The sequence below is a fragment of the Leopardus geoffroyi genome, chromosome B2, assembly GCF_018350155.1.
Source record: "Leopardus geoffroyi isolate Oge1 chromosome B2, O.geoffroyi_Oge1_pat1.0, whole genome shotgun sequence".
NCBI lineage: Eukaryota > Metazoa > Chordata > Mammalia > Carnivora > Felidae > Leopardus > Leopardus geoffroyi.
In genome coordinates, this window is record NC_059332.1 from 115,461,085 (window position 1) to 115,486,579 (window position 25,495).

At 36.2% G+C, this 25,495-nt stretch overlaps 1 protein-coding gene across 11 annotated transcripts in view; it reads right to left on the reverse strand.

Annotated features, from left to right (window-relative positions):
- Nucleotides 1-993: 993 nt before the first annotated feature.
- Nucleotides 994-25,495, reverse strand: part of PTPRK (protein tyrosine phosphatase receptor type K) — a 557,136-nt gene continuing 532,634 nt past the window's right edge. For 7 of the 11 annotated variants that reach the window (XM_045499522.1, XM_045499523.1, XM_045499516.1 and 4 more), the window contains 14 exons: nt 25,246-25,322; nt 25,033-25,050; nt 22,395-22,431; nt 20,720-20,817; nt 20,188-20,304; nt 17,105-17,259; nt 14,630-14,765; nt 14,031-14,180; nt 12,971-13,144; nt 9,880-10,011; nt 9,605-9,730; nt 6,838-7,001; nt 5,934-6,069; nt 994-2,486 (listed from right to left, as the gene is read on the reverse strand). In XM_045499522.1, coding sequence (XP_045355478.1) covers nt 2,433-2,486; nt 5,934-6,069; nt 6,838-7,001; nt 9,605-9,730; nt 9,880-10,011; nt 12,971-13,144; nt 14,031-14,180; nt 14,630-14,765; nt 17,105-17,259; nt 20,188-20,304; nt 20,720-20,817; nt 22,395-22,431; nt 25,033-25,050; nt 25,246-25,322 — 1,574 coding nt within the window. In that variant the 3' untranslated portion in view covers nt 994-2,432. The remainder of the gene's footprint in view (nt 2,487-5,933; nt 6,070-6,837; nt 7,002-9,604; nt 9,731-9,879; nt 10,012-12,970; nt 13,145-14,030; nt 14,181-14,629; nt 14,766-17,104; nt 17,260-20,187; nt 20,305-20,719; nt 20,818-22,394; nt 22,432-25,032; nt 25,051-25,245; nt 25,323-25,495) is intronic. The other 4 variants (XM_045499524.1, XM_045499525.1, XM_045499527.1 and 1 more) reach the window with 1 other exon arrangement.

The following is a 25,495-nucleotide window of genomic DNA, read 5'->3' on the forward strand; positions in this document are numbered from 1 at the left end:
TGACTGAACGCGGCCATCCAAGCACAGGGAGTGCCATGGGGTATTAAGTAGGACTTTTCGAATGAGTTTTGAGAAAAACATATTTACATCCCCCCATTGTTTGCGAATTAACTGGCTTCTGTGGTGCCCAAAGCAAGCGTGACACTATTTCTGCTAGAGAGAAAGAGGACTCCTTTTGTTCTTTGCTTAAATTTTGGAGGCCAAATGGACCTCTGAGCTTTGCGAACAGTGGTATTTATGGTAATTTTGGTGGAGTGTGGACACAATCACGTGAGCAGAAATTAAAGCAGGGTCATGCAGCAAAGCAGAATCCTCTATAGGATTAACATCCTGAACATTACCAGGCAAAGAAATCTTGGATGAGCTTGTGGATTTTTTGTTGAATGCATCCATGTTTAAATGTAAATTAGTCTTTCTAGGAAGAGATAAAGTCTCTTTATCTAAATTCTTACTAATGAAAGTCACAAATGTTCTAATAATGTACACAGCAAAAGAAGTTTGAAGATACCCATAATGAGACTTTATGAGAAAATCAATTAATGAGGAATAAGAACGAAGTGCCAAATTTTCTTTGTCATGTCACTGGGGAAGCAGTGTGTTTAGTGGAAGAGAATGAACTGGTAAATCAGACTCAGGTTTGAATCTGTTGACAAATCGTTTACTTTCTCATTATCTTCAATTACAACATCCATAAAACAGGGATACTTATTTGTCAAGTTTGCTATAAGGAAGAAGTATGAAAATGTCTATCACATAAAAAGATAGTGACATACATATATAGAAATTTTAAAAAAAGTATGTCAATCTTCTGGCCTTTATCCCTTCCACTCATCTGGACTGGCTGACATTCAATTAAAAAAGAAAGATATTAGTGCTTGGACATTCGTTTTACTTTTAATAGAATTTTAGTGGTCTACTAGTATCAGTGAGAAGAGACAATTTTGGGGGGAGTGAAGACATGAAGATTAAGAGAAAATGATGTGCAAACAATTGTTGTAATTATAAAAACTTTATTTCACTCTTACTTTAGTTAAATCTTGATAAGCACCATGTCATGTACTGGCAATCTAGAAGGAGGATACTGGAATGCTTCAGTCAATAACAAACTGCAAGCTGATGGTGTGAAGTTACAGCTACATGGAGCATATGAACAAGACCACATTTGGAAAGGTTCACTTGCAAATCCCATGGCCATGCACAAACAGGAATCTGGCATTGATTTGTTCACACTCTCTATGGTCCGAATCCAAAGCTTGTGCATGTAAACATCAAAAGAAACACTTTATAGTGTTGATGGTTTACAGTTTGCTAAAACGTGACTCTGAAAGCATAAATGTTGCCATTTTGTTTTCTTGACCAGTGCTTGGTCACAGGCTGAGAAAAATCAATTCCTTTAAAATTTAAACGATGCTTAAAGGCTGTGTTCAACATTGCACAAGTGATCAGCAAGGCCTTTGAATGTGTGCAATTCTCATGTATGATCACCAAACCATTATTTACCTAATGAAATTGTGGAAAATTATACATTTTCAGCAAAATGTTTTAATTTGGTCCCATATTAAAAGACCCAATTGCCAAGGTGTTTTACATAAATTTAATTCACAAGCATGTACACAAGAGAATCACTATAAAGAACATTGCTTCCTGGTTTATGAATAAAAAGTTTATCCTCTACTTACACTAAAACATACAAAAAATAATCTACAAAAATCGTTTACAATTGATTTTAGTGAAAGAAAAAGTTTTCTTCAGAAAAAAAAAAATGATTGTGTGGTGGTAGTATTTTAGCCATCAAAAAAGGAATGTAAGTAACCAATAAATATAATGTGCTTTCTCCGTATAGACATATTTACACTTGAGTCTTTGGCTTATGTTTTTTCCAAAAAGAACTTTAAATGATCTAGCCATCATTGCACATTAAAAGAAAATAAGCCAGTTATATATATTTATATATTTATATAGAGATCTGCTACACTTGAAACATATAAAAAATGAACTTTACTATGAATTTGCACAGCTTTTCTTACTTCTTCCTTAAAGATTTAACATCTTTTATCTAAAAAAGGGAGAAAAAAATGCCACATAGAAAGTATTAATTCATGCAACACATGGTGGCTGCTCTACCAAAACCAGGGGAGAAAAAGCTGCGTATTCACTGTACAAACACTGAGAAGTTCTCATTTGAATCTGGTTCTTATTAAATATAATTTATGCGGCACGAAATGTCGATGCTTTCATACGGTAATAGAAACTAGTTGAGTCCTTTTTATTAAGATACACAACTTCATAAGAAAAATACTTTTACTTCTTGAATGTAAAAGCCTCCCACCCCCCACATTAAAATCTTTCTGCACAGGTGTAACAGGTACAACAGCTGCTGGCTCAACAGATGAACAGGTTTCTGCGTGGCTGTGCTCCGAAGTCCCACCCGACTAAGAAGATTCCAGGTACTCCAGGGCTACATCATAGCAGAAACGGTACTGCTCCTGAAACAGGTGAAAACAAAAGAGTTGGGAAAAGGTGAGAAAAAGGAGACTAACGGTGAACCACAGCCGCCAAACGAACACCAAGCCACCATGTTAGATTATTCGAGAATTATCAATTATTTTTTCGATACAGAAGTTTAATCTCTGGGCATATATATGTTACATTTGAGTCTAAAGATCGGCGTTTAAGGAAAGGAACTTAAGGAAAGATATATTGTGTTTGCCTTATATTTTTTATCAAATTAAAAAAATCTCCAGTATTTTTTATCTGATTATAATAGTAAAACCTGATCATTCCAGAAAAAATTCCCAGTATAGAAAAACCCAAGGAATCAGAAAGAGTTTCATAACTCTATTACCAGAAACAATTCTTGGTAAAATACTGCCTTAGTTTTGCTTTAGTCCTTTTTTATGCATGGTTGAAATAATTCTTTTAGAATAAATATCATTGCATACATATATTCGAGAGTATAAGTTTATATTTTATCTGCCTTTAACACTGTTATGTCTTTTTCTTATGTTATTTAACATTTCTTTTCACGCTACATAAATGTATGGTATACGGATTTGACTATTAGATTGCTTTTACTTTTTCTCTATTACAAATAAATGATACAGTGAACAGGTGCAAATATTCTTCTCCAAACTTCAGATCTCTGTCCTTAGCAGGAGAAAAATAAGTCATTTTATTTCATTATTATTATTTTTTTAAATGTTTATGTATTTTGAGAGAGAGAGAGTACAATCAGGGGAGGAACAGAGAGAAACCCAAACAAGCTCCATGCTGCCAGCACAGAAACTGATGTGGGGTTGGGACCCATGAACCATGAGGTCATGACCTGAGCTGAAACCAAGAGTTGGACACTTAACCTACTGAGCCACCCAGGAGCCCCTCACACACCTTTTCATTCATCAGAATATTAAAGTAAATTTTTCAAAAATGGTTAGTGGCTCTTACACCTTTTCGAGTTTACTTATATTTGAAAATTTCTGTTTCCTCTCTTTAAATATTGAAGACAATTTGGTTGACCAAATTTGAGTTAAAACTGTCTTTCCTGACAGATACCATATGTTTTCACTCTTATGTGGATCCTGTGAAACTTAACAGAAGACCATGGGGGAGGGGAAGGAAAAAAAAAGTTAGGGAGGGAGCCAAACCATAAGAGACTCTTAAAAACTGAGAATAAACTGAGGGTTGATGGAGAGTGGGAGGGATGGGAGGGTGGGTGATGGGCATTGAGGAGGGCACCTGTTGGAAAGAGCACTGGGTGTTGTATGGAAACCAATTTGACAATAAAATAATAAATTTCATATTAAAAAAACCTGTCTTTCCTTTACATCCACCTAAGCACTGCTCCATTATCAAGAACTTAGAAAACATCAGACCGTATTACAAGTTATGACTTCTAATATGTACCTCATTAAAAATTTTTCAACTCATTCCAAGTGGGTAAAATCCAGGCTGTAATGCAGAACAACCTAAAATGCATCGTATTTCTAAAGAACTTCCCGGTGTCTCCACAATAAAGTACGGTAGTAAAATCTTTCTGAAAGAGATCTTTATCAATCCTACCCTTAATTATCAAGTAGGTGTGATTTAAATTAGGCTACCACTGTGGCAAGTGCATCTGAAGAGTCACACAGTGCTTGAAAACAGTTATGTCTCTTTAAACTGTCACCAGCTTTTGTTTAAGCTCTAAATTTTCTTACCAAACTTGTCAGTTCAATTCAACAGCACACTGAACTCATCATTAACGCTGATTAAACACAAATCAGAAGGTAGGTGTTCAGTCAGGATTAATGGGACATGAATATAAAGGTAAATAGGAACTTCTTGGAAGGTTCTAGAATAGTTGAGTTTAACCACGGATTCCCCCCCCCCCAACTTACGGCAGGAAATTAGAGTTAAATTTGGAGGTAACGTTTGAATTCTGACACTGAAGCGACCGCACTGATGAATTTAAAAAGACTTGATCTGAGAGACAGAGGCAGAGTTTACATTAAGAAATCTTCAGACAGCGAAGAGTTTAAAGACATAACCATTATATTTTAAGAAGACCTGACAAGTTCTACTTCAAAAATCCTTCAAGTCTATCCCCTTTTCTCCATCTCCATTGCCAATACTCCAGTCAAAACCGACATCATCTTGTCCAGACAACAGGCAGAGCCCAAGGGATGAGCTAGAATTGGGGCGGTTTGAGGGGACTTGTAAAAGGGGAAAAAAGTCTGTTCTCACTTTTAAAAGTGAAACGGTATAAATGTAACTTCAGATTTTGTCTCAGGAAGCAATGCACTTTTTGTGTGAACAATCCATGAGCAGGAAGTGGTGAGAATACTTTAAAGGCTTATTGAATTGCTCATTTTAGTTATCTGATCATCTTGATAAATGTAGGGCAAGCAACAATTTGCCTTGGTTTTTCTGGTTTACCTTTGTTTGAGCATAAACTACACAGCTGCTCCTGACCTTATCCCACTTTGCACATGTGTGTAACCCACAGACATCGCTCTTTAGAAGTAAAATGTGCTCGAGGAGTTTAATTTTTCTTTCTTACTCTTCATACACCTTCACACAGATGAACTCCCACATACACATTCCTATCAGCTCTTACTTTGTGAGCCGTGTTCTGATTTTATGAGCCCTGGCAAATTCAGGTGGCATCATCTGAACTGCACACTATAACTGGTAGAAGCTGAAAACTGTCAGTGATGATAGTTTAAAATTTATACTTTGACCAGAAATGAAGAATTAAAGCTAAGGACTAAAATAAATTTCATATGTTGTTTAAGGGCATTAGGTGTCTAAAGTACTGATTTAATCCATGTGTATATCCCCTGGATTAATGTTTTGCCAGTTAATTCAAGATGCTGTAAGAAATAAAAATAAGCAGGGCGCCTGGGTGGCTCAGTCAGTTAAGCGTCCAAGTCTTGATTTTGGCTCAGGTCATGACCTTCCGGCTTGTGAGTTTGAGCTCTGCATGGGGCTCTGAACGGGCAGTATGGAGTCTGCTTGGGATTCTCTCTCTCCCTCCCTCTCTGCCCCTCCCTTACTTATGCTGTCTCTGTCTCTCTCAAAATAAATAAATAAACTTAAAAAAAAAGAAATAAAAATAAGCAAGAATGAAGTCTAGAGAGTAGAATTCATTCTTACTATAGAACCATTTACTAAAGTTTATTACAGCAAATATTTATTGCCTAACACAGAGAGAAAAAAAATCTACACCTTTCCCAAATTAAGTGAAAATAGTTTTCATCATTAAGTTTCTGTGATATGCGATTACATTTATGTGGGTAGAGAGAGATGCTCAGCAATTCATCAGTTAGATGGGAAAAGTCCCCACAAGGACTCATTTATACATCTGATTTCCCTTGGGAGTGTGAAGTCAACCTGATGAGTAGGTATATGATGTCTAATCTCTGCTCCCTTCTATGTCTAAGATTCTGACTCACCGGGGCTTCCACCATGTTTGGCTTGCTGTTCCTCAGTGTCTTGACTGCGTGGAACACGTCGACAACATTTTGCCGCTTCACCATTTCAACAACAATGCCTATGGCACAGAACATACCGCTTCGCCCACCACCATTTCTGGAAGCAAAGAAAGCAAGGGCATGTAGATAGCAGCTTTTAGTCACCACAGGCCACACAATCTTACACGTTTTGTTAATAAAAACATGACCTTAATTTTTTTCCATTTTGTATTAATTTTGCTTCATTTATATGTGTGTATGCCTAGAGGACAGAGAGCAAGGATGCACGAGCATGACATTTGCTCTGTGGCTCATGTGTCGGAAGATGCTACAGGCATCGACCACTGCAACTTCAATACCTTGAAATTTTGGTACATTTGTAAAGTGTGGACATCAGAAAAGTGGTTCCAAGTAGTGTTCAAAAGAGTTTAAATAATATAATAGCTATATGATAATCAGTGTTTAAAAAATACGAAAATGAAAACTGGTAGTTAATTATGGAATCATAAGACAGGAAGATTATTTTAAAACAATATCTATGGAGATCCATAGAGATGAGTTGAGTACTCTAACATTTATTTTTTTCTAACATTTATTCATTTTTTGAGAGACAGAAAGAGACAGAGCGTGAACGGGGAAGTGGCAGAGAGAGGGAGACACAGAATCCGAAGCAGGCTCCAGGCTCTGAACTGACAGCACAGAGGCCGATGTGGGGCTCAAACTCACAGACCGTGAGATCATGACCTGAGCCAAAGTCCGACACTTAACCGACTGAGCCACCCAGGCGCCCCATGAGTTGAGGACTCTTTAACATAGAAAATATGAAAGCTACTAAGGAAATGAGCACCACGGCCCCCAGGTGGCCAAGTGGAGGCACCATACTCACAGGCAGTGGATGATGGTCCGGCCTTCCCCTTCCTCACATTCCTCCTGCCATTTTTCTACCTGCAGTATCAGTTTCAAAAATGACCGTTTGGAGCCAGGCACTTCTCGGTGAGAGGCCCACCCTAGATACTGAAACTGCTGTACCATCAGATAGCCTTCTTGTGGCTGTGGAAGGAAAAGTATTTTTCTGTAAATAACTTGGAACTAGAATTTTTACTACAAACGGAAGTTGCAGACAAAAAGGTACCATGATATAAATGGCATTTGCATCGGATTGAGTCTAGCTGCTAAGTCTAAAATATGTACATACCAATACAGAAACATTCTAAGTTACAGAAGCAAGAACCATGAGAATTACCTTTATGTAAGCTTTTCCCTCATATCCCATATCCAATAATCAATCACACTTCTTAATTAACTTTCAAATTCTTTTTCTCTTTGTCGCCACTGACATCATTGCATATGCCCAAGCATCAATTATGATAATTACTTCTTAGTTGATCTCCTTAAATAAACTTTGATCTCCTTCCAAACCATTCTGACTGCAGCATCATGATTATTTTGAAATGCAAATATGATCTTGTCATTCCCCTGCTTTAATGGCTTCCAAATGATTTTATCATAAAATCCATGTTGCACCATGGCTTAAAAATCCCTACACAATATGGCTCCATTTCCTTCCCTAACCTTCCCTTCATTCTAACACACTATTCAAGTCCTAGACGCGTTGGCCTTCTTTTAATCCATGTATCAAGGCATTTCTTGCCTTGAGAACTTTGTAAAACTCTCCATTTGGCCTCAAAGATCTCCTTGTTTGTCCCTCTCAATCCCAAATACAGTGATCAGTTTGTTTTGGGTTTGCCTGGAACTCTTCTGGTCTTTGAACAGAACTTCTTGTGTCCTGGGAAACCTCTCTGTCTTGTGAACACCAGGATAGTTGGTTCTCCCGCCCCCAATACTCCTACTGATGCTTCAAATTTTGTCTCAAAGATCACTACTCCAACGAAGTCCTCTCTACTCACCCAGCTCTGTCAGATCACCCAAACACTCTGGATTTTGTCCTTTTTCTCTAAAATTTCTCATATTTGTAAATAAAGAATTGAATTTTTCAGTGCTTGTTTTTCCTGATAAAATATAAATTCTTTAAGGACGGGGAAATCTCTTTCTTTCATTCTTTCTCCCCTAAACTCTGTATCACTAGAACCTAGCAAAATACTTTCCAGGAACAGTACTATTGAATGAATGAATCAGTACATTAAGCCGTCGTATAGAAATGTAAGGAAGAATTTGCAATACATGAGTAAGCCATATCATAAGGCATCAGATCTGAATTTCCATTTGGCCAGGGCTCACATGTCACAAGGACCTACTAGTACAACACCCAACTTCTCATTGGTACCTATTAAATATCTGATGAAGTGCGTGCTATTAAATAAGATCGGGAACAGGAAAAATTGTGCCCTAATAAGGACTGGAACGCCAAATACGGAGGAAGATAAATAAACAAATATGCCGGCAAAAAAATGTAACACAGATTTCAGATCCTGTCTTTAGAATATTTTTCATATAAATAGCTCAATTAAAAGACAAGTCTTACTTTCTTAGTTTAGCAGCGATGGTTTCTCAGCTAAAATATTACTAGAACCATAATGGAACAGATGTGCAGACATAATGAGATTCCATTTAAATTAACATCTAAGATATGCATGAATATTATGACATGATTGAAGTTATCCTTTTTTTCTCCACTGAAATGAGCGACAGAATTGGATATGATTTTATTCTCTTAGGGCTAAACATATAGACGTATTAACCAGAAACACATATATAGCCATTTTGATATGAAAACACTGAAATATGACAATCTGAATCATACACTTAAAATAATACACATACATAGAGCTGCTGCTCTAAAAACAGAGTAATCTTTCTCTTTAAAAAGAGAATAATGTTTTCTTTTTAAATTTTGCTTACTGTTTGGTTACCCAATCTAAATACTTACTAATTACTAATGTAATTTTTTTTTTTTTTTTGCTTTTTTGAAGGAGAGACCCCGAACTTAATTTGTCCTTGAGTGTAAAACATATGAAGACTCAAGGAAAGGAGGATTTCTGAGGAACACAGCTGCTGCTTTGTTGCTGGGAAAAGGCACAGTGGTACCAGTGCTGCTTCTACAGATCTGGGCAGAGCCAGACACTGGGACATTGAGAAAGGTGAAATTGTAAGTGGGAGGAGAATCAATGATGGCTGTGATTACCTGTTTCCTTGTGTGTGGGGTTCTCCCTTATATGCAGGACTTGGAACAGTGACATGGAGGCTTTCTATGACGGCTGATCCAACATATCCCTTCCTTCCAAGGTAAAGCTCTTTAGTCACTATTATTATTATTATATTCTTATTTTTCAATTATATGCCTCTTTCAGGCTGGATATCAATACTAATAAGATATGTAGTCAACCTTCAGAAAAGTCTACAGGGGCAGAGACCAGGCTCAGACAATCAAGTGCATTTGAGCCAGTGCATCCAAATTTAGTTTTCCAGATGTAACACATTAGTAACTGACCAGGACACCTCACTCTCAGCATTTCTGCTTTCCTGTTTTTGGAATGCATTTTTCTTCTAATACGAAGGTGTAAGAGGATTAGTAGCACTGGGACTGATTATGTAATGTCTATTAATTCTACTCTCCCTGTTGTCTGATTGGAATATACCCCAACATAGTTATGATCAGTTGCTCCTACAACTCAGTTAAAATATTAATGACTTACTCTTGTTAGATTGCATATCCTAAAAATCCGGTTTATCACATCACAATCCATCGAACAAGACATACATTCCACTTGGATAGGGCCATATCGTAACATCCCTTCTTCTGGCCAGTACTGAGGGCAGCCCTAGAGGATGAATGTTTTGGGAAAAGAAACAAAAAGAAAACGGGCATTATTTTTTTTCTAATTGGGGTAGTATGAAACAGATTTTAACATTTTATTACTAATTTATTAAGTTGTGTTAGAGTACACAAAAGCAACTCATAGCCATTGACCTGGGACAAGTCGACTTCATTTAACATCACAATGGAGGTACAGCCATAATCATACACTAATCTCCAGAAGTCTTTCACAGTGTTCGGCAGAGGGTATTGTGTGACGATGAAAGCAGCTGGTTGCCTGTAGCTCTGTAAAGAAATAGGATAGATGGAAAACATAAGAACTTAAGGCAAATGATCAGGTATACAAGCACATTCAATACATTTTAATAGGACCAAGTAAGATGTGATAGCTTCACATGCAGATGGAGTCAGATGGCAGCATAAGTCATAGAACAGATTTGGACCAATGGAATGTACTGGAGCTAGTAATCGGTCAACCTGATGGTAAGGCTTCAATGTCTCTGTAGCAATTCAAGACAAGAACTTAAGTTTTATTTTGTTGAGATTAGCAAATATAGGACAAATACAAAAGGAGAAACTAAAACAACTTCTCAAGGTTAAAGACCTCCATGAGGTACCTGTGGGCTTTTTCAGTTTTTCAAAGGTAATTGGTCTGAGAGGCAGACGACACAAAATTCCCTGGTGTATTTGTGTGTGTGTGTGTGTGTGTGTGTGCGTGTGTATGTACCTATCTATTTGTCCATCTGTTAATCATCTATCAATATGTATAACTGCTGGGTTCTCTTTCACTTCAGATAAGCAAAACTACATACACTTCAAACTCATGTACTTTAACATTATATGAATATTATCAACACATTCTACACGTCGTATACGCACATCCACTTTCTTGGGCATTTCTAATGTATATTAATGGTTAGAATGATAGTTTCAATCACTTAAGATTTTTCAAGTGCCAAAAAATAAAATGCACTTCCTGGCCCCACCTATAAGGGAATGGCTCCTTCTTTATTAAGTGCGCCTTAATTGGGACACAACACATTATCTCTATCCAGAAGGAGAGGGTATGCTCATCTGACCTGGGCAATCTGTCATCCTGCAGACTGATGACCTATATTTCTACGTATTCACTTAAATAGGTTGTAAAAAAATAACTAGATTGCTGCCTGAGATAGATGTCCTTAATGCTAATAAGAACTGTCCGTGATCCCCTAACTCATTTGTATCATAGGACTCTTTAAGTCTTTCCAGTTTTTTAACATCAGCGTAGAAACTGATTCTTGATGACTGATCCTATGACCATTTGGGAAATGCTGCTAACCATGGCATTCCACTCCAAGGAAGATTGTAGGATAAATATGAGCACTGGCAATTCACCCGGCTGCTTCTATATGACCTCAAGCCTCACAAAGTGTCACCTGTAGTTGGGCTGAGTATCTCCTAAGAAAGATATGAAGGCTCATGAAAAAGAATCAGAAGAAATAAGTAAACTTTCCTTACAACTACATGTCTACTCCATGGGAAGGTAAGCTATTTACTCACTTTCTGAGTCACAGGGGAGAGGAGGTGAATAAGATGATATGAAAGACAGATGATTTCCTATTTCTTTCCTCTCTAAGTTCAGGAGCACACCCAAGGCATGGAAATCATGGAATCCTTGGCCTTACCTACTAATTCTTCACAGCCATACACAAGGGTATGGAACACTGAGGACATTGCTAGAGGGTAGGGGGAGTGGGAAGTGCTGACCAATGAGCCTTGTTCTTTTAAGACAAACCAAACCTAACTTTTCTAAAGCCCCAACCACACTAGAAAATCTAGCAGATGGTCTCAGTTATAAAATGTATCTATGAAAAATAAATAAATAAATAAATAAATAAATAAATAAATAAATAAAATGTATCTATGTTGAGTCACAGGGAAATTAAGCAGAGAGTTGAAACAGGTAGAGAGCAGATTCAGTCTTCATATTGACTAGAAAACAACCTGGAAATTAAGAAAAATTTGACTGAGATAGATGCCAAAAGACAAAAAATGTCTCAAACATGTGCCTCATCAATCTCTTTCCTAATAGTATTTTCTCCTTCCCTTTTTTACACAGCCTTTTAAAATTCTAAATCTAGATTCAGAAACAAAAGGGTCTTGTGTGTTTTCTCTGTGTTTAGTATATTAGCCTTTCCAGACAACTAAATGGGAATAAAAGGTACAATGAGGATCCAGTGTGATTTCAGTGGATATGATTAATGACTAGGCAAAACTCTGGTCATGGCAAGAATGGGAACTTTTCACTTGAGCTTGTCTTTAGACCACTGTGCTCTTCAGCATAAAAAGAGCAAAGTAACCCACTGAAAGACTAGGCTCAGAGGTAGAATGCAGGCTTTCTAAGTCTCTACTATCAGGAACTAATTTTGGAAAACACAATAGAAGAAGTAACTCAGAAGGTTTTATTATTAGTCATACAGGAATGAATCCTGACTTCTAATGTCCCCTCACTATGGTTCCATAGGTTAAGAGGCAAAAGCTAGAAATGTGTATAAATGAAGATGATGAGCTGTTTAAAAGGATTCTGAACCTGGACAGCCTTCTTACTTCTTTCCAAGGTAACCGAGCAAGGTAGCCAAAGACTAACTTAAAACTCTCTTTCCATGTTGTTCTGTGTATGGGATGCTAACCAGCTGAGGATGTGCTCTACCATTTACACTTTATGAAGGTTGGAATAGGGCAAGAGAGTTCTTTCATGATGATGGATGTATTAACATGGTATCTTTGGTGCCTTCCCCTAGTTACTTATAAATGTTCTCTATTAATTAATGGAATGTTATTAATTATTGGAACGTTAAATGCCAGATATAAAGATTTCCCAAATTAACACAACTTCAGTACGAAATGGCTTTCTGTGGTTTTAAAAATTCATTCCTAACTTAACATTCAAAATACATAAGCATGATTTTCTTTTCTGAAAATAATTAAGATGAAAAATATCACCTGCAGGTATTTCCCAGAAAGAATATAATAATTGACAATCAAGTTCCAAATTTACAACGAAGCCTAAAACTTACAGTTCCTAAGAATCCCTGTAGGGGCTATTCAAAATCATTCTCCAAAAAAATTTGTATGTCAATGAAAGTTTCCAATTTTCCTTTCTAAGCCATTTTAATTTTCCTGAAAAGAAAACCAGCTAGTGTTCATCACATTATGTAGCTTTTCGTGACACTTTATCCTAACAAAGACAGCAGTCTCTTACGTCCATAAGAGCAGCATTGATGTAGTTACTACTCTCTCCATCAATTGTAATTAAAAAAGGCAGACATCTGTCAGGTGGCAGCATGTCCATAAAACGGTTCTTGTCATGGTTCCTGGGCAGACACGCTATACTGCAGTCTTCAGCTTGCAGTCGAGGGGTGACTGAATTCAAGGTCTAAAAAGAAAAGGGAACCTAGGTTAAAAGCAAGCGGCCCATCCAGTAGCATAATGCAGACCTATCAGGTATTTGGGAGGCCAAGTACAAAGTGAAGGATTTGTACAAGGCAGCGGCATTTGCCACGATGACAGACTGATAGACTTTGTAGTTAGACCTAATGAAGCCCGAGCAGTGACAAAGAAACAATATATGGATTGTTCACTGTGCTTCTCAAAAGGAAAAGGGAAGCCTAACACCACGGCTACCTGCAAAATGCATTGCCTCACCAAAGAAAATAGAATTGGGGTAGCCCATAATGATGATCCATCCACCGTCAAAGTTGGAAAGTATCATTTGCAGTAGCATTTTGGCATGCCACACTTGAAGACAGGCTGTGACATGCTAGAAAGAGCACTGCACAAGGGATCAAAGTATTGGTTTTCCAGAGCCACTCCCAACTGCATGTTCATATACCTTCAGGGATGTTTTAAGGGCAGTGAAAACATTTGGGGTTATTTAGAGACAATGTTTAGTACAAACTTCAGCTATCATTATTAATGTGCTTGATCTCACATTGTGAGTGACACAGAAGGTTAAAATCCATAAGACTGCATTAAAAAAGGTTGTAAATACACACAAATCACCGCCAAATTTGACTTTTATGATACCTTTCCCCAAACCCTTCCCTGAATCTGAACTTCCAGATACAGCAGATATGAGCTCATTAATACGAAAGTGACTCTATAATATGTATAATGAAAGAGACAGGTATTTTATTATACTTAAAGTAGGGTCAAAGGTTATAAATTTGACTTGAAAGACCTTCCTTAGAAGAATTATAATAATGCCCAGAACACACTGCAATAAGTTGCTCATAAAAGAAGCTCTAGAAATAAGTAAATACCTGGAATTCATCTTTGAGATGTGAAGAGTTAGTCTGAGAGTCTATTCTAATCATATCAAAATATGCAGCTTTAAATTCACAGACAGGTATGGCAGTTTCTCCACATAAACAGGCTTCTAAAATGGCATCATGAATAAAAATGTACTGTTCCTAAGAAAGAAAAGAAATCATACTATTTTAATAAAAATTTTCTGTCATCAAAGGTAGAGAATACAAAGAATTTTCTCTATATGGAAACATTAATAAAGATATCAATATTTTCCTATATGACTTGATGAAAAACATTCATTGTTATTATTATTTTTTAAGTTTATTCACTTTTGAGAGAGAGAGAGAGAGAGAGACAGACCGTGAGCAGGGAAGTGGCAGAGAGAGAGGGAGACACAGAACCCACAGCAGGCTCCAGGCTCCGAGCTGTCAGCACAGAGCCAGACTCGGGTCTCGAACTTACGAACCGCAAGATCATGACCCAAGCCGAAGTCGGACGCTCAACTGACCGAGCCACGCAGGTGCCCCAAACATTTATTATTTTTGATAATTGTTGGAAAGCAAAAAAAAAAAAGGGGGGGGCATTAGTGATAAATCAACAAGCAACACACCTCTGTCTGGACCATATTGATACGACGAGATCTTAAGGCTTTGACACAGTTGTAGATGTCCACAACACCCTCTCTTTCAGCCATGTCTAGCATGATGTCGATCACAATGTAACAGCCAGTTCGTCCAGCACCAGCACTGTGAAAAATGAAACAAATCTGAAGAACTGCAAGAAGCATAGTCATGCAACCTTGATTAGAAATCCTTACAACTTTCACATGGGTGGAATCAAACTGCTTTAACAAACTGCAAGACGTAATTTGTCTGTGTCGTATAAACATTTAACGTACAAATAACTTCATGAAGAGTATTTGCTTTGGTGTAACATGAAGATTGGAACAGGAGTTCAAAATTAAAAGCTCTCAACTTTGTAAATCAAATTGTGTTTTAAAAATAATATATAGGGGCGCCTGGGTGGCGCAGTCGGTTAAGCGTCCGACTTCAGCCAGGTCACGATCTCGCGGTCCGTGGGTTCGAGCCCCGCATCGGGCTCTGGGCTGATGGCTCAGAGCCTGGAGCCTGTTTCCGATTCTGTGTCTCCCTCTCTCTCTGCCCCTCCCCCGTTCATGCTCTGTCTCTCTCTGTCCCAAAATAAATGAACGTTGAAAAGAAAAATTAAAAAAAAATAAAATAAAAATAATATATACATGTTGTTCAAGTTCCATAGCTCTGTTACGCAGGTCTCCATTTTATGCAAATCTAGCGCACAGGATTTCAAGCTCAGAATTGACCAAGGGGTGGATTCATGCTTCAAAATTTAACCTCAATTTAAAATACTTATATACTTTTGGGTCCTCTGACAAAATGCAAGAACGCTGGCTCACTGTTTTAATCTCACAGACTCTTAAATACCAAGACAAAGAAAATTAATTCCAAAACATTCTGAGGAGTCATAATTCAAAGGAAGTGCTAATGGTAAGGGTGGAGGGGAAAATGGTGGTTTTCAATGAGGAGACCAATAGTAGAAGGAATATTTGAATGGTGAACTGAAGGGAAAAATGAAAATGAATAGTTAGGTTTAGAATACAATTCTTAACAGGTTACAAAGATAGCCACTATCTTACTGTATTTAATTCAGTAATTGAACCTTAAAATACTTTGGTTATTTCACCCCTTTGGAATGTTTCTTCAATTTTATATATAAAAATCAACAGAGCAAACAAGATATAGTTAGGATTTTAGGGCGGTGGGAAATTCCACTTGGTAGTCAGCTTCCTCTTTTTCATAAATTTACTGATACCTGAGTCTAAGTGTAAAATGATACTTCTGTTTCCAAGAGAGTATCTGAGAACCTTGGAGCACTTCTGAAGCAGGAAAGTAAACCTCTATGATAAGTCAAGACACTCCTGAATTGAAAACCTACTTATCTCATTTTCTAAATGCATAGATGGGCTATTAACATTATTTCTTTGTTGTCCAGATTTGGTCACTTCTCAAACTCACTGTTCTTTAAGAAATTTAAGTAGAAGATACTGTGGGTATCTCTCTTTCTTTCTTTCCTTTTTTTTTTTTTTTTTTTTGCCTGCCATCTTCTCAATCACTGTTCCCAGGGTTTGAGACAGGAAAGTAATTGAAGAGTACATCAGATTTCTTGAGGAGGACTGAAGATTTTGTTTTCAGGGTGTGTAGTATCTGATCCTTATGGGATGCCTTACTTTTATTTCATTCTCTGTGTTGTTTCCCCTTTTATATGTGGTCATTTAAATTCTGAATAGGTTGGATTTTCAGAAAAAAATGCTTAAGTACAACCTATTATGTAGCTTGGAGGGGATAGTATTTGAGAGTGGTGTGCAGCATTTAGGAAAAGCTTTTCAGATTCAGTACATAGTTTTCTGTTCACATCTCAAAATGAGGCCATGTAATTTGCTTTTAGTGTCTCTGAATGCTTGTTTTAAGAGACGTTTCTAATCAGAAGGAAGCCTGGATATAATGTGCACATTTTTCTGGCACATATTCGTTGGCTCTCGCTGATGTAGTTTTCAAGGTCCTCTGATGGATGGCTTTTTTTTTTTTTAATTCTTAAATAGCTGTTTTATAGCACAAATTCTTGCAATTTAGGCCATTTAGTAACTCTGTATGTCTCAAATTTAGTTTTAAAAGCTGAGATTCTATTGGGAATTTACTAGATTGGCAAGAAATCTCAATTTTAACCTACCATTCCATACAATATGGGATTTGAAAAAGCGGTATAAAAAAAACAACCCCAAAACACAGATGTTGCCACTAAAAGAGAGTTTCCACACTCCCATTTGTGAGCAACACTACACACGTTAGGATGAATGTATTTACTTTTTTTTAAGTTTCTGTTTTATGTCCTCTTCCCAGCTAACTTTTATTTTATTGCTGTTTTCCCTTACCTATAACACATGCAAGCTGGAACCCTGCAAGTAGGCCTTTGCTTTGTGCTTTAAGCCTTCGTCTTGCTGCCTTGAAAAGGCTGACTGTGCACAGTCAAGGCCCTTTGGTCCAGCACTCACCTGCAATGCACGACGATGGGGCCCGCGCTGGGAGGGTTGGAGAACTTCACTCGCCGGATGAAGGAGAGGAGCCCTGTGGCATGGTACGGCACTCCGTGGTCAGGCCAGCCGGTGAAGTGGAACTGCTTAACTTCACGGATCTCATTGTACCCCCTCTGTGCACACATGGAAAGAAGGTTTTCCAAAGAACCCAAATAAAGTCATCAAACACAATCACAGGCACTAGACCTGGTTGACAATGAAAAAAAAAAAAGAAGACTATACCAAAGATCATGCTTTTTCTGGAAGAAAAAAAAAAAAAAGTGCCGGCCTGACCTGGCCCAGGAGCTTTGCCTTGATTGTCAGATAACTGCCGAAGAAAGGAAATTAGACGTCTTGCTCAGTTCTATAACTCTGTGTAAATTTTATTTACCTTGACAGTCTGTTCCTTACTTGGGATGACAACACATAAAATTATTAGAAGAGGGAAAAATGGGAAAGCTAAAATGCTGCCCTATTGACCCAAGCACTGAGTTTTCAAGCGGTGAATAAAAGCAACTTTCTAGCTTCTTGCCTCAAAAAGATTTTAATGCCTTGCTTATCCATGTTGAAAATGGTTTTGAAGCACAGCATGAGGGATTTTCCAGGACAGTGCTACTCTAGATTGTTTCGTAAAACTATACAGACAGCTACACTGTTTTTTGGGCAAACGATGTTTCCTAATTCTGTGAAATACTTCAGCACAGAGTATTACTTATAGTAACAAAAATACAAGATGAAAGGGAAGCCTCATTGTTATGCCAACTCTTCTATTGGGTTAATTTAAGAGAATATTTAAATGCACACTTCAAAGCTTTCACCTTTTGGTTAAAAGAAGCCCGCAGATTGCTGTAGCACAGCTTAGAGAGCATAGAAAGAATGCTGCAGAATTTAGCTTTAAGAATCCACATTTGTAGCCAAAAAACCGCACTATAATCTAGGTAATTGCAACTGTACTGTGAGCTATCTGTGATATCTCCATCTCACTTGTTCAATCAGAAAATGGAGAAAAATCCCATGAAATAAATGAACCACACTGAGAAAGTTGAGATTCTGTCCTATATAGATAGACCAATAGCATCAAAACCATGGAAGCCAGAGATCAGGTCTTATTATTCTTTCTAGTTCCAGTTCTTACACAATACCCTACACACAGCAGGGTTTAACAGGTAATTATAATAGCGACAATGATAAACATCCTCATGGAATCATGCAAATAAAACATCATTTTTCTCCACTGTTTTCTTTACTATATTCTTTACTACTTTTCAAGTCAACTCTAGTGAGGAAGATCACTAAATTGTTCTAAGATCTGGAGTGGCTCACATGGTTGAGCATGTGACTCTTGATCTGGGGATCATGAGTTCAAGCCCCATGTTGGGTACAGAGCTTACATAAAAAAGAAATTAAAAAATTGTTCTGAGACCTGATTTCAGACAATTACCTCTCCTCCATATTAATCCTTTGACTGGAGTGGCTTGCTCTAAGGGCCTTGTTCTTATTAGTAAACTTTCGTAAAAAGTTCTTTTTAATATCTGGCAATGCACGTTGTCTTAGAGCTCTTTTTATTTAAATTTTCCTAGGTAATTTTCAAATACATGGTTAAAAAAAAGCAAACTGGGGCGCCTGGGTGGCTCAGTTGGTTAAGCACACGACTTCGACTCAGGTCATGATCTCACAGCTTGTGAGTTTGAGCCCCGCGTCAGGCTCTGTGCTGATAGCTCGGAGCCTGGAGCCTGCTTCAGATTCTATGTCTCTGTCTCTCTCTCTATCCCTCCCTGGCTCGTGCTCTGTCTCTCTCTCTCTTTCAAAAATAAATAAACATTGAGAAAAAAAAAACTACTCTTTTCCAATTCTAAATTACAAGAAAACAAATTAAAAAAAAATCCAATGATGTTCTAATTAGTATTACATTAACTACATAAAGTGGTATTAACATAAAATATTCTGATTCTGGGCCACGGTACATCTCCATTTATTTATTCAGATCATATTTGATGTCCTTTAATACACTTTTGAGGATTTAGTCACCTAGGACCTGTATCTTTGTTGAATATATTTCTAGATACTTTAGAAATTTTTATTATTGTGAAAGAGATTTTTTAATGTCTACTACTGTTTACTGCTAATATACAAAAAAGCTAACATTTATGAATATTTATCTTGAATTAGCCAACTAAATTATTATTAGTTCAGTTTTAAAATATTATCTCTAATTTTCTTGGTATAAAATAATTTCATGTAAAAATAACTTTATCTTTTCTAATAGTTAAGCAATTTATTCCTTTTGTTGTCTTATTTCATTTACTAGAACATCCCCAAATTTTGAATACTAGTGAGTATAATAATCCACATCACACTCCTGATTAAACAGTGATGCCTTTAGGGTGTGCACTCCTTAACACGCGTGCTACTAGTTACTGTTGAATCACCTTTATCCTGTTTAAGTTGCCCCCTTATTTCCCTAATATAGGTTACTTCTATAAATGTCTTTTAAGTAAAAGTACATTACAATATCTATGAAAAAATCATATGGTTTTGCTCCTTTAAGGAAGATGTGATGAAATATCCAGTTAGATTCCTACCACAGGAATGATATCCTTGCATTCCTAGAAAACTATCATTATAGATCATGTTGTGATGTTTTCTTAATTCACAGCTCATTTCAAAATTTCAGTACTTTAGCTGAAGTTTTTTCAAGCATGTTCCTGAATGAAACTGGTCTTCAAAGTGTGTGTGCAGAGAGAGAGAGAGAGAGAGAGAGAGAGAGAGAGAGAGAGAGTTAAAAAAGGGGAGGAGAGAAGAGTGTGAAAGACTCTTTTTCTAGTTTCGTGATTTTTCACATAATTCTAGATCATCTTTCAAAATAGAAATCATTTATGTATTTAATATGTATCCCAAGGTTTACAACCATGCCTGGCACATGGCATGCTCTCAAATAAATATTTGTGGAATGAATGAATGAGTGGATTTTATAGCATAATCAAAAAACAAATATTGACAGGAGCTTTAAGAGAAAAAAGTTTCAATATACATATTTTATAAGAGAATTTTAGGGTACTTACCCTTTCCAGTGTGAATGTCCTAACTACATATTCAGCAAGTGGTTCCATTTCCACACAAGTGACTTTGAAGTCACCATAAACTTCAGTATCATCAGGCCAATACTTATAGCATTTAACCTAAATGACAAAAAGGGTATATAGGTGGACCTGAGTACACGTTAACCAAGATGATTTAATTTCAGTGGTCACTCTTTAGGTTACAGTAAAAATACAGTTAAAAAAAACTATAGATGAGATAAAAGAATCTATTACACAATAAATAGAAAAACTTGCTGTAGTCTCTTTACAATATATAGCCCAATGATGCAATTGGAATCTAGTATAAAATCAAAGTTTCTTTTATTACTCAATAAGAAATCAAATAATTTCTCAGCCATCAAAGATCCACTTAGGAGCACTCATTTGAAATGCTATGCCTACAACATTTTAAAACAATTAAATGAGATTCTATTCTAAGTGTTTTATGTTTGGCTACTCAACTTACACTCATGTTTTGTGAAACAAGAAACAAAAAAATCTTTTTTTCTCTTACCCGGCCAACCTCAACTAAATTTGTAACCATCACAATGCAGGCAGACTGTTCTTGCCAGATCATTCTCCAGAAATCATATACTGTTTCATGAACTGGGCCTTTGAAGAAATTAATTTGAATACTATGTTATCAGATAAATTTTGTAGTTAGAAAAAGTAAGTGGTAATAAGTATATATATATACATAAAGTAAAAATCAGAATAAACTAAATAAACAATAAAAACATATTAAAGGTCTAACACAAAAAGTTGTCGAAATTACTTAAATTCATTCTGTATCTAAATTCACACTATAGCAAAAACAGGCATATACCACCCTTTTTTTTTTCAATTTGCCTTTTATACTTTCCATTCAGAAGAAGTTATCACTAGTTTTTAGGTTATTTATATCTGTCACTAAGTTAGTTTGATGCATCTTCAAACATACGTAAAAAATAGGAAGTCTTACATGACCATCTACCAAACAGCATATATTACCAATGAAATATATCCACATCATTTATGAAGCAGTGCATGTTTAGGGATTAATGAAGAAACATCCATACTTATAAGCAAACATCCCAACCTTATATTATCACCTCCAGACTGCAAAAGCACCTCCTGGGTTATACTCTACACAGTGCCATTAAAACAAAACCGGGTATCCTGGGTGGCTCAATCGGTTGGGTGCCCGACTTTGGCTCAGGTCATGTTCTCGCTGTATGTGGGTTCGAGCCCCACGTCGGGCCCTGTGCTGACAGTGCAGTCTGAAGCCTGCTTTGGTTCTATGTCTCCCCCTCTCTCGGCCCCTCCCCCACTCACGCTCTGTCTCTCTGTCTCTCTGTCTCTCTCAAAAATAAACAAACATAATTAAAAAAATTAAAACAAATGAAAAAATCCCCACAAAACTAGAATACTGCCCACCATGGATGATCTTTCTAACTTTCAAGAGCTTACAATTCAACTCAATTAATGCAAAGATATGTGGAAAAACTTAGAAAATGACCTCTGTCAAAAGAGCAAACATAGCTTTTGTTTTACTTCCCTCTTTTAAGAAATAAATAACTGTGCAGGTTTATGATGGACAGTGGTCAATATGGAGAGAAAACTAAAGGTGTTTTAGGATGCTCTTATTCCCCAGTGTGCCACTGTAACAAGATTTCTCCGTCTTTTTGTATTTTCTACATAGAATGAACGTGACGAAGTTCCCTTTAGCCCTTAGTTTTTCTCTGTCTTAGCTTGTAAAACGTTGCTGGAAGAGAGTCTAACATCTCATTATAACAATATCAGTCTTGGGTACTACTCCATTCCAGCCACAGACTATGCCACACACACACACACACACACACACACACACACACACACAGGCAACTTATCCAAGGTGAGACCTCTCTTGCTTTCATCAAAAGGAGTAATTCCTCTGTCCAGCACTATTGACTAGTGCTCTGGGACATCAAAATACCAAAACCCAAGTCACAAGTAAGCAGCTTCTTGTTTACTTTTAATCAAAAAACAAATCAAGCTTTAATTTATATATGTTTTACACAGATAAACCAATACGTATTATACAAATGAATAAAGAGCAGTCTCACTTAGAAGACCTGATCTTTTTTTCCAGTTCAGTCAGGTAAAAAACAGCCTATGGATGAATAAGTAAGTTTGGATGCTTTTTATCATTTAAAAAGGCAATGTTTTACCTTGAGTTGCAATGTAGTGGCTTGGTCTCTGGTAGCCCTAAAATAGGAGAAGAAATTGGTTATCATTTTACATCAGTATCAGAAATAAATGAATGAAGGCATAAAAAGATGAAGACAACCACCTGTTAAGATTAAGTTATAGTAAAAAGTCCAGAAATGAGTAGTGAACTCATAGTTCACTTCTCAAACCTAGGTTATCTGAAAGGTAAACATAAAACAAAAATTAAATGTTTTAAGAGCTCAGATTAGAATATATATTGCATAATTGAGTTTTGTTTGCTAAGGAATAACCTCATAGATATTGTTTGGTTTTACTAAAATGTTTATGCCTTCATGTTAATCTTTAGTCATTCATTCCTGGCAAATCGTGTTCAAAAATATTAATTCTCATCTTATCATCCAAAAGTACAACACACTGCATTACAAATGGACAACGACATATTAGAACCATAAAAAAATAACAGAACATTCCAATGTTAGAGCTGGACAATGCATGTGTGCATTAAGTCAAAGTCCTGCTGAGATACTTTTGAGAATATTCCTGTACTATAATATGTTCAGGAATCTGCCAAAACTATTTTGTGTGTGTTGATAATATTAATATACACACACATAATTACAGGTACACACATATATAGGGAAAAAAGAGTTTTAAATAAAATGCATCGTATCCTGAACAAAAAGTTTAGCACTTTTTTTATTTTTAGTGTGCCAAGAGATTTAGGTGCTTAAACATTTAATACGATTTCAACAAAGAAATTATTCCTGATAAGAAATAAGTTGTTAGTTGCTCTCGATATGAATTCCAGTACATCATGATTAGCAAAACTGTTAATGGTACAATAGAGTTAAGCTTCGAATTTGTTTTGTATTTATCAAAGGACTTTAGCGAAAGCCTGTGGTACAATTTGTCCACATACTGGTGTGGGCAACTCGATGCACATATAAATGGACGTAAACTGAGATTCCCCAATCTAAAACTTAATAGGTGGAGAATCATACTGCTGCAAATTTGGAAGTTTTCTATTTCCTCTTACACCAAATAGTATGAGTTTTCACGGAAAATTTTTTCCCAAGCTTTATAAAGCATTCATCTCACATTTTTCATGAAAAATTTACCAAAGAAGACTCTTTTAAGTATAATAAACTAACGGGAAAGGGAACATAATGGAATTGTGTAGTAATCAGCCAAAATACACTGGGGTCTTAGCAAAAAGACTGGATAACAACACAGTCTCATTTAGAACACACAGTTTTACCATATGTACCATAAAGTAGTATTATAACAAGGCTCCAGTGTATATGTCTTGGCAGAAAACCAAGGTTAAACAGAGTAGATAGGACCAAGTACAAATTTGTTAGAAAATGGTTGAATTTTTTATTCTAAAGAGTGGACCATTAGCTTCACTTTCTCTTTTGAGATGTCTGATAAATTTAAAATATTAACTGAGAGTAAATTGATGTTCAGAATGTTAACCAGTATACTCAGAGACTATATGTAATAAAACTAATTAGTTCAAATATATAAATAATGACAATTTGCAAAATAACTGTAAAACATGAACTTAATAAATGTGACAAATGTCATTTCCTGTTTATGGAAATTAGAAAACGTTGGGGACTAATTTTCATGTCTTTTATATAACTCTAAATGTATACTATATGTATGCTGCAATATTTGATACTTCCAACTTTTGCCTTATAATTAATGCATGTTTTGAACTGGTTAATCTCAGCACACCTAGGTATGAATTATTGAAAAAATGGCTGAAGTTTCAGGAGTGCTTAATATTTGCTAGGCATTGTGCTGAGTGTTCAATGCATTACTTTATTTCTTATAACAAATTGATGAGATTAGTACTATTATTATTATCCCCATAGTAAAGATGAGGAAATTGAGGCACAGAGAAATGAAATAACATTCGCAAGATTTCCAGCATGATTCTGACCCATGAAATAAGAATAAAGGGCCTGTCCTTCTTCTATGTAATGTAGCATCATGGCTTCTTTGACAATATTTTATCTTTTATTTGGTAATTACTTTCTATTAAATAGACAATTTGCATGTAGATGCTTGTAACCCAAATGTAACAGTGGAACGTACGCTCAAAACAAACTTTTTGATTTGCATGATTCGATATATATGTGTGATATGTGTATTTTACAAATGCAATTTAGTAATTATTTTGCCTAAGCAATTTTAATACTTTATAAGCCAATACCACACACCACAAAATAGTCTTCCTACCCATTTTTAACATCAGAAGTCAAATGTAAGAAGTAAAATTTCAGAATCACTAATACACATCATACTATCCAGCTTCTCACATGTTTGGGGAGGGGTAAGAATAAAAGCCAGAAACAGAAATCATCAACAAATAAAACTCGAGTACATAATAACTTGTCAAAAGCTAAAAATGGTCCTGTTTTTCTAAACATAGAAAAGGGAAGGAGGTAAAATAGATCTTCACACATGTAAAGGAGTTACAAAAAAAATGACATAGATATACTGTATGAGGCTAATTAGGTGAAGCATGCAGAGATAACTAGTATTAAGCATTAGTAATAACTGTAATTAAGAATAGTTATATTAAATATTTATAATAGGGTGCTGTTATTTACATATAGTGGTACTTACATCCCTGTACAGCCAAATCTACAGCCCAAACCAAAGTCAGGTGTGAAAGAAAGCACAACAACGTCAGTAAGTACTAGGACGTAGAACAAGGAAAAGTGTACAGTTTGTTCTTTATTTTAAAAAGCTAGCAATCACTTTATAGGTAATAACAAGCAAAAAGATTCACATATATAAGCCAACAAATTGGGCACACTAAACTATAAAAATACTTACATCTATGTAGTTGGCATTAATGTAATCTGAAGAAGGATCATCTTCAACAGGTTGCAGAATTACTCTGGAGTGGTCATCTAAAATTTTTAAATAATAACATCATAAAGAAAATTATTTTAAACAATAAAATAATAAATGCAAAATAAAATATTCAATTCCCCCTCTGTGCTGAGACAATGATGTTGGTAGAGACTTAAAATAATTCAGTGGTTGGATAATGGATAATGGATAATAGCTTATCCATAATATG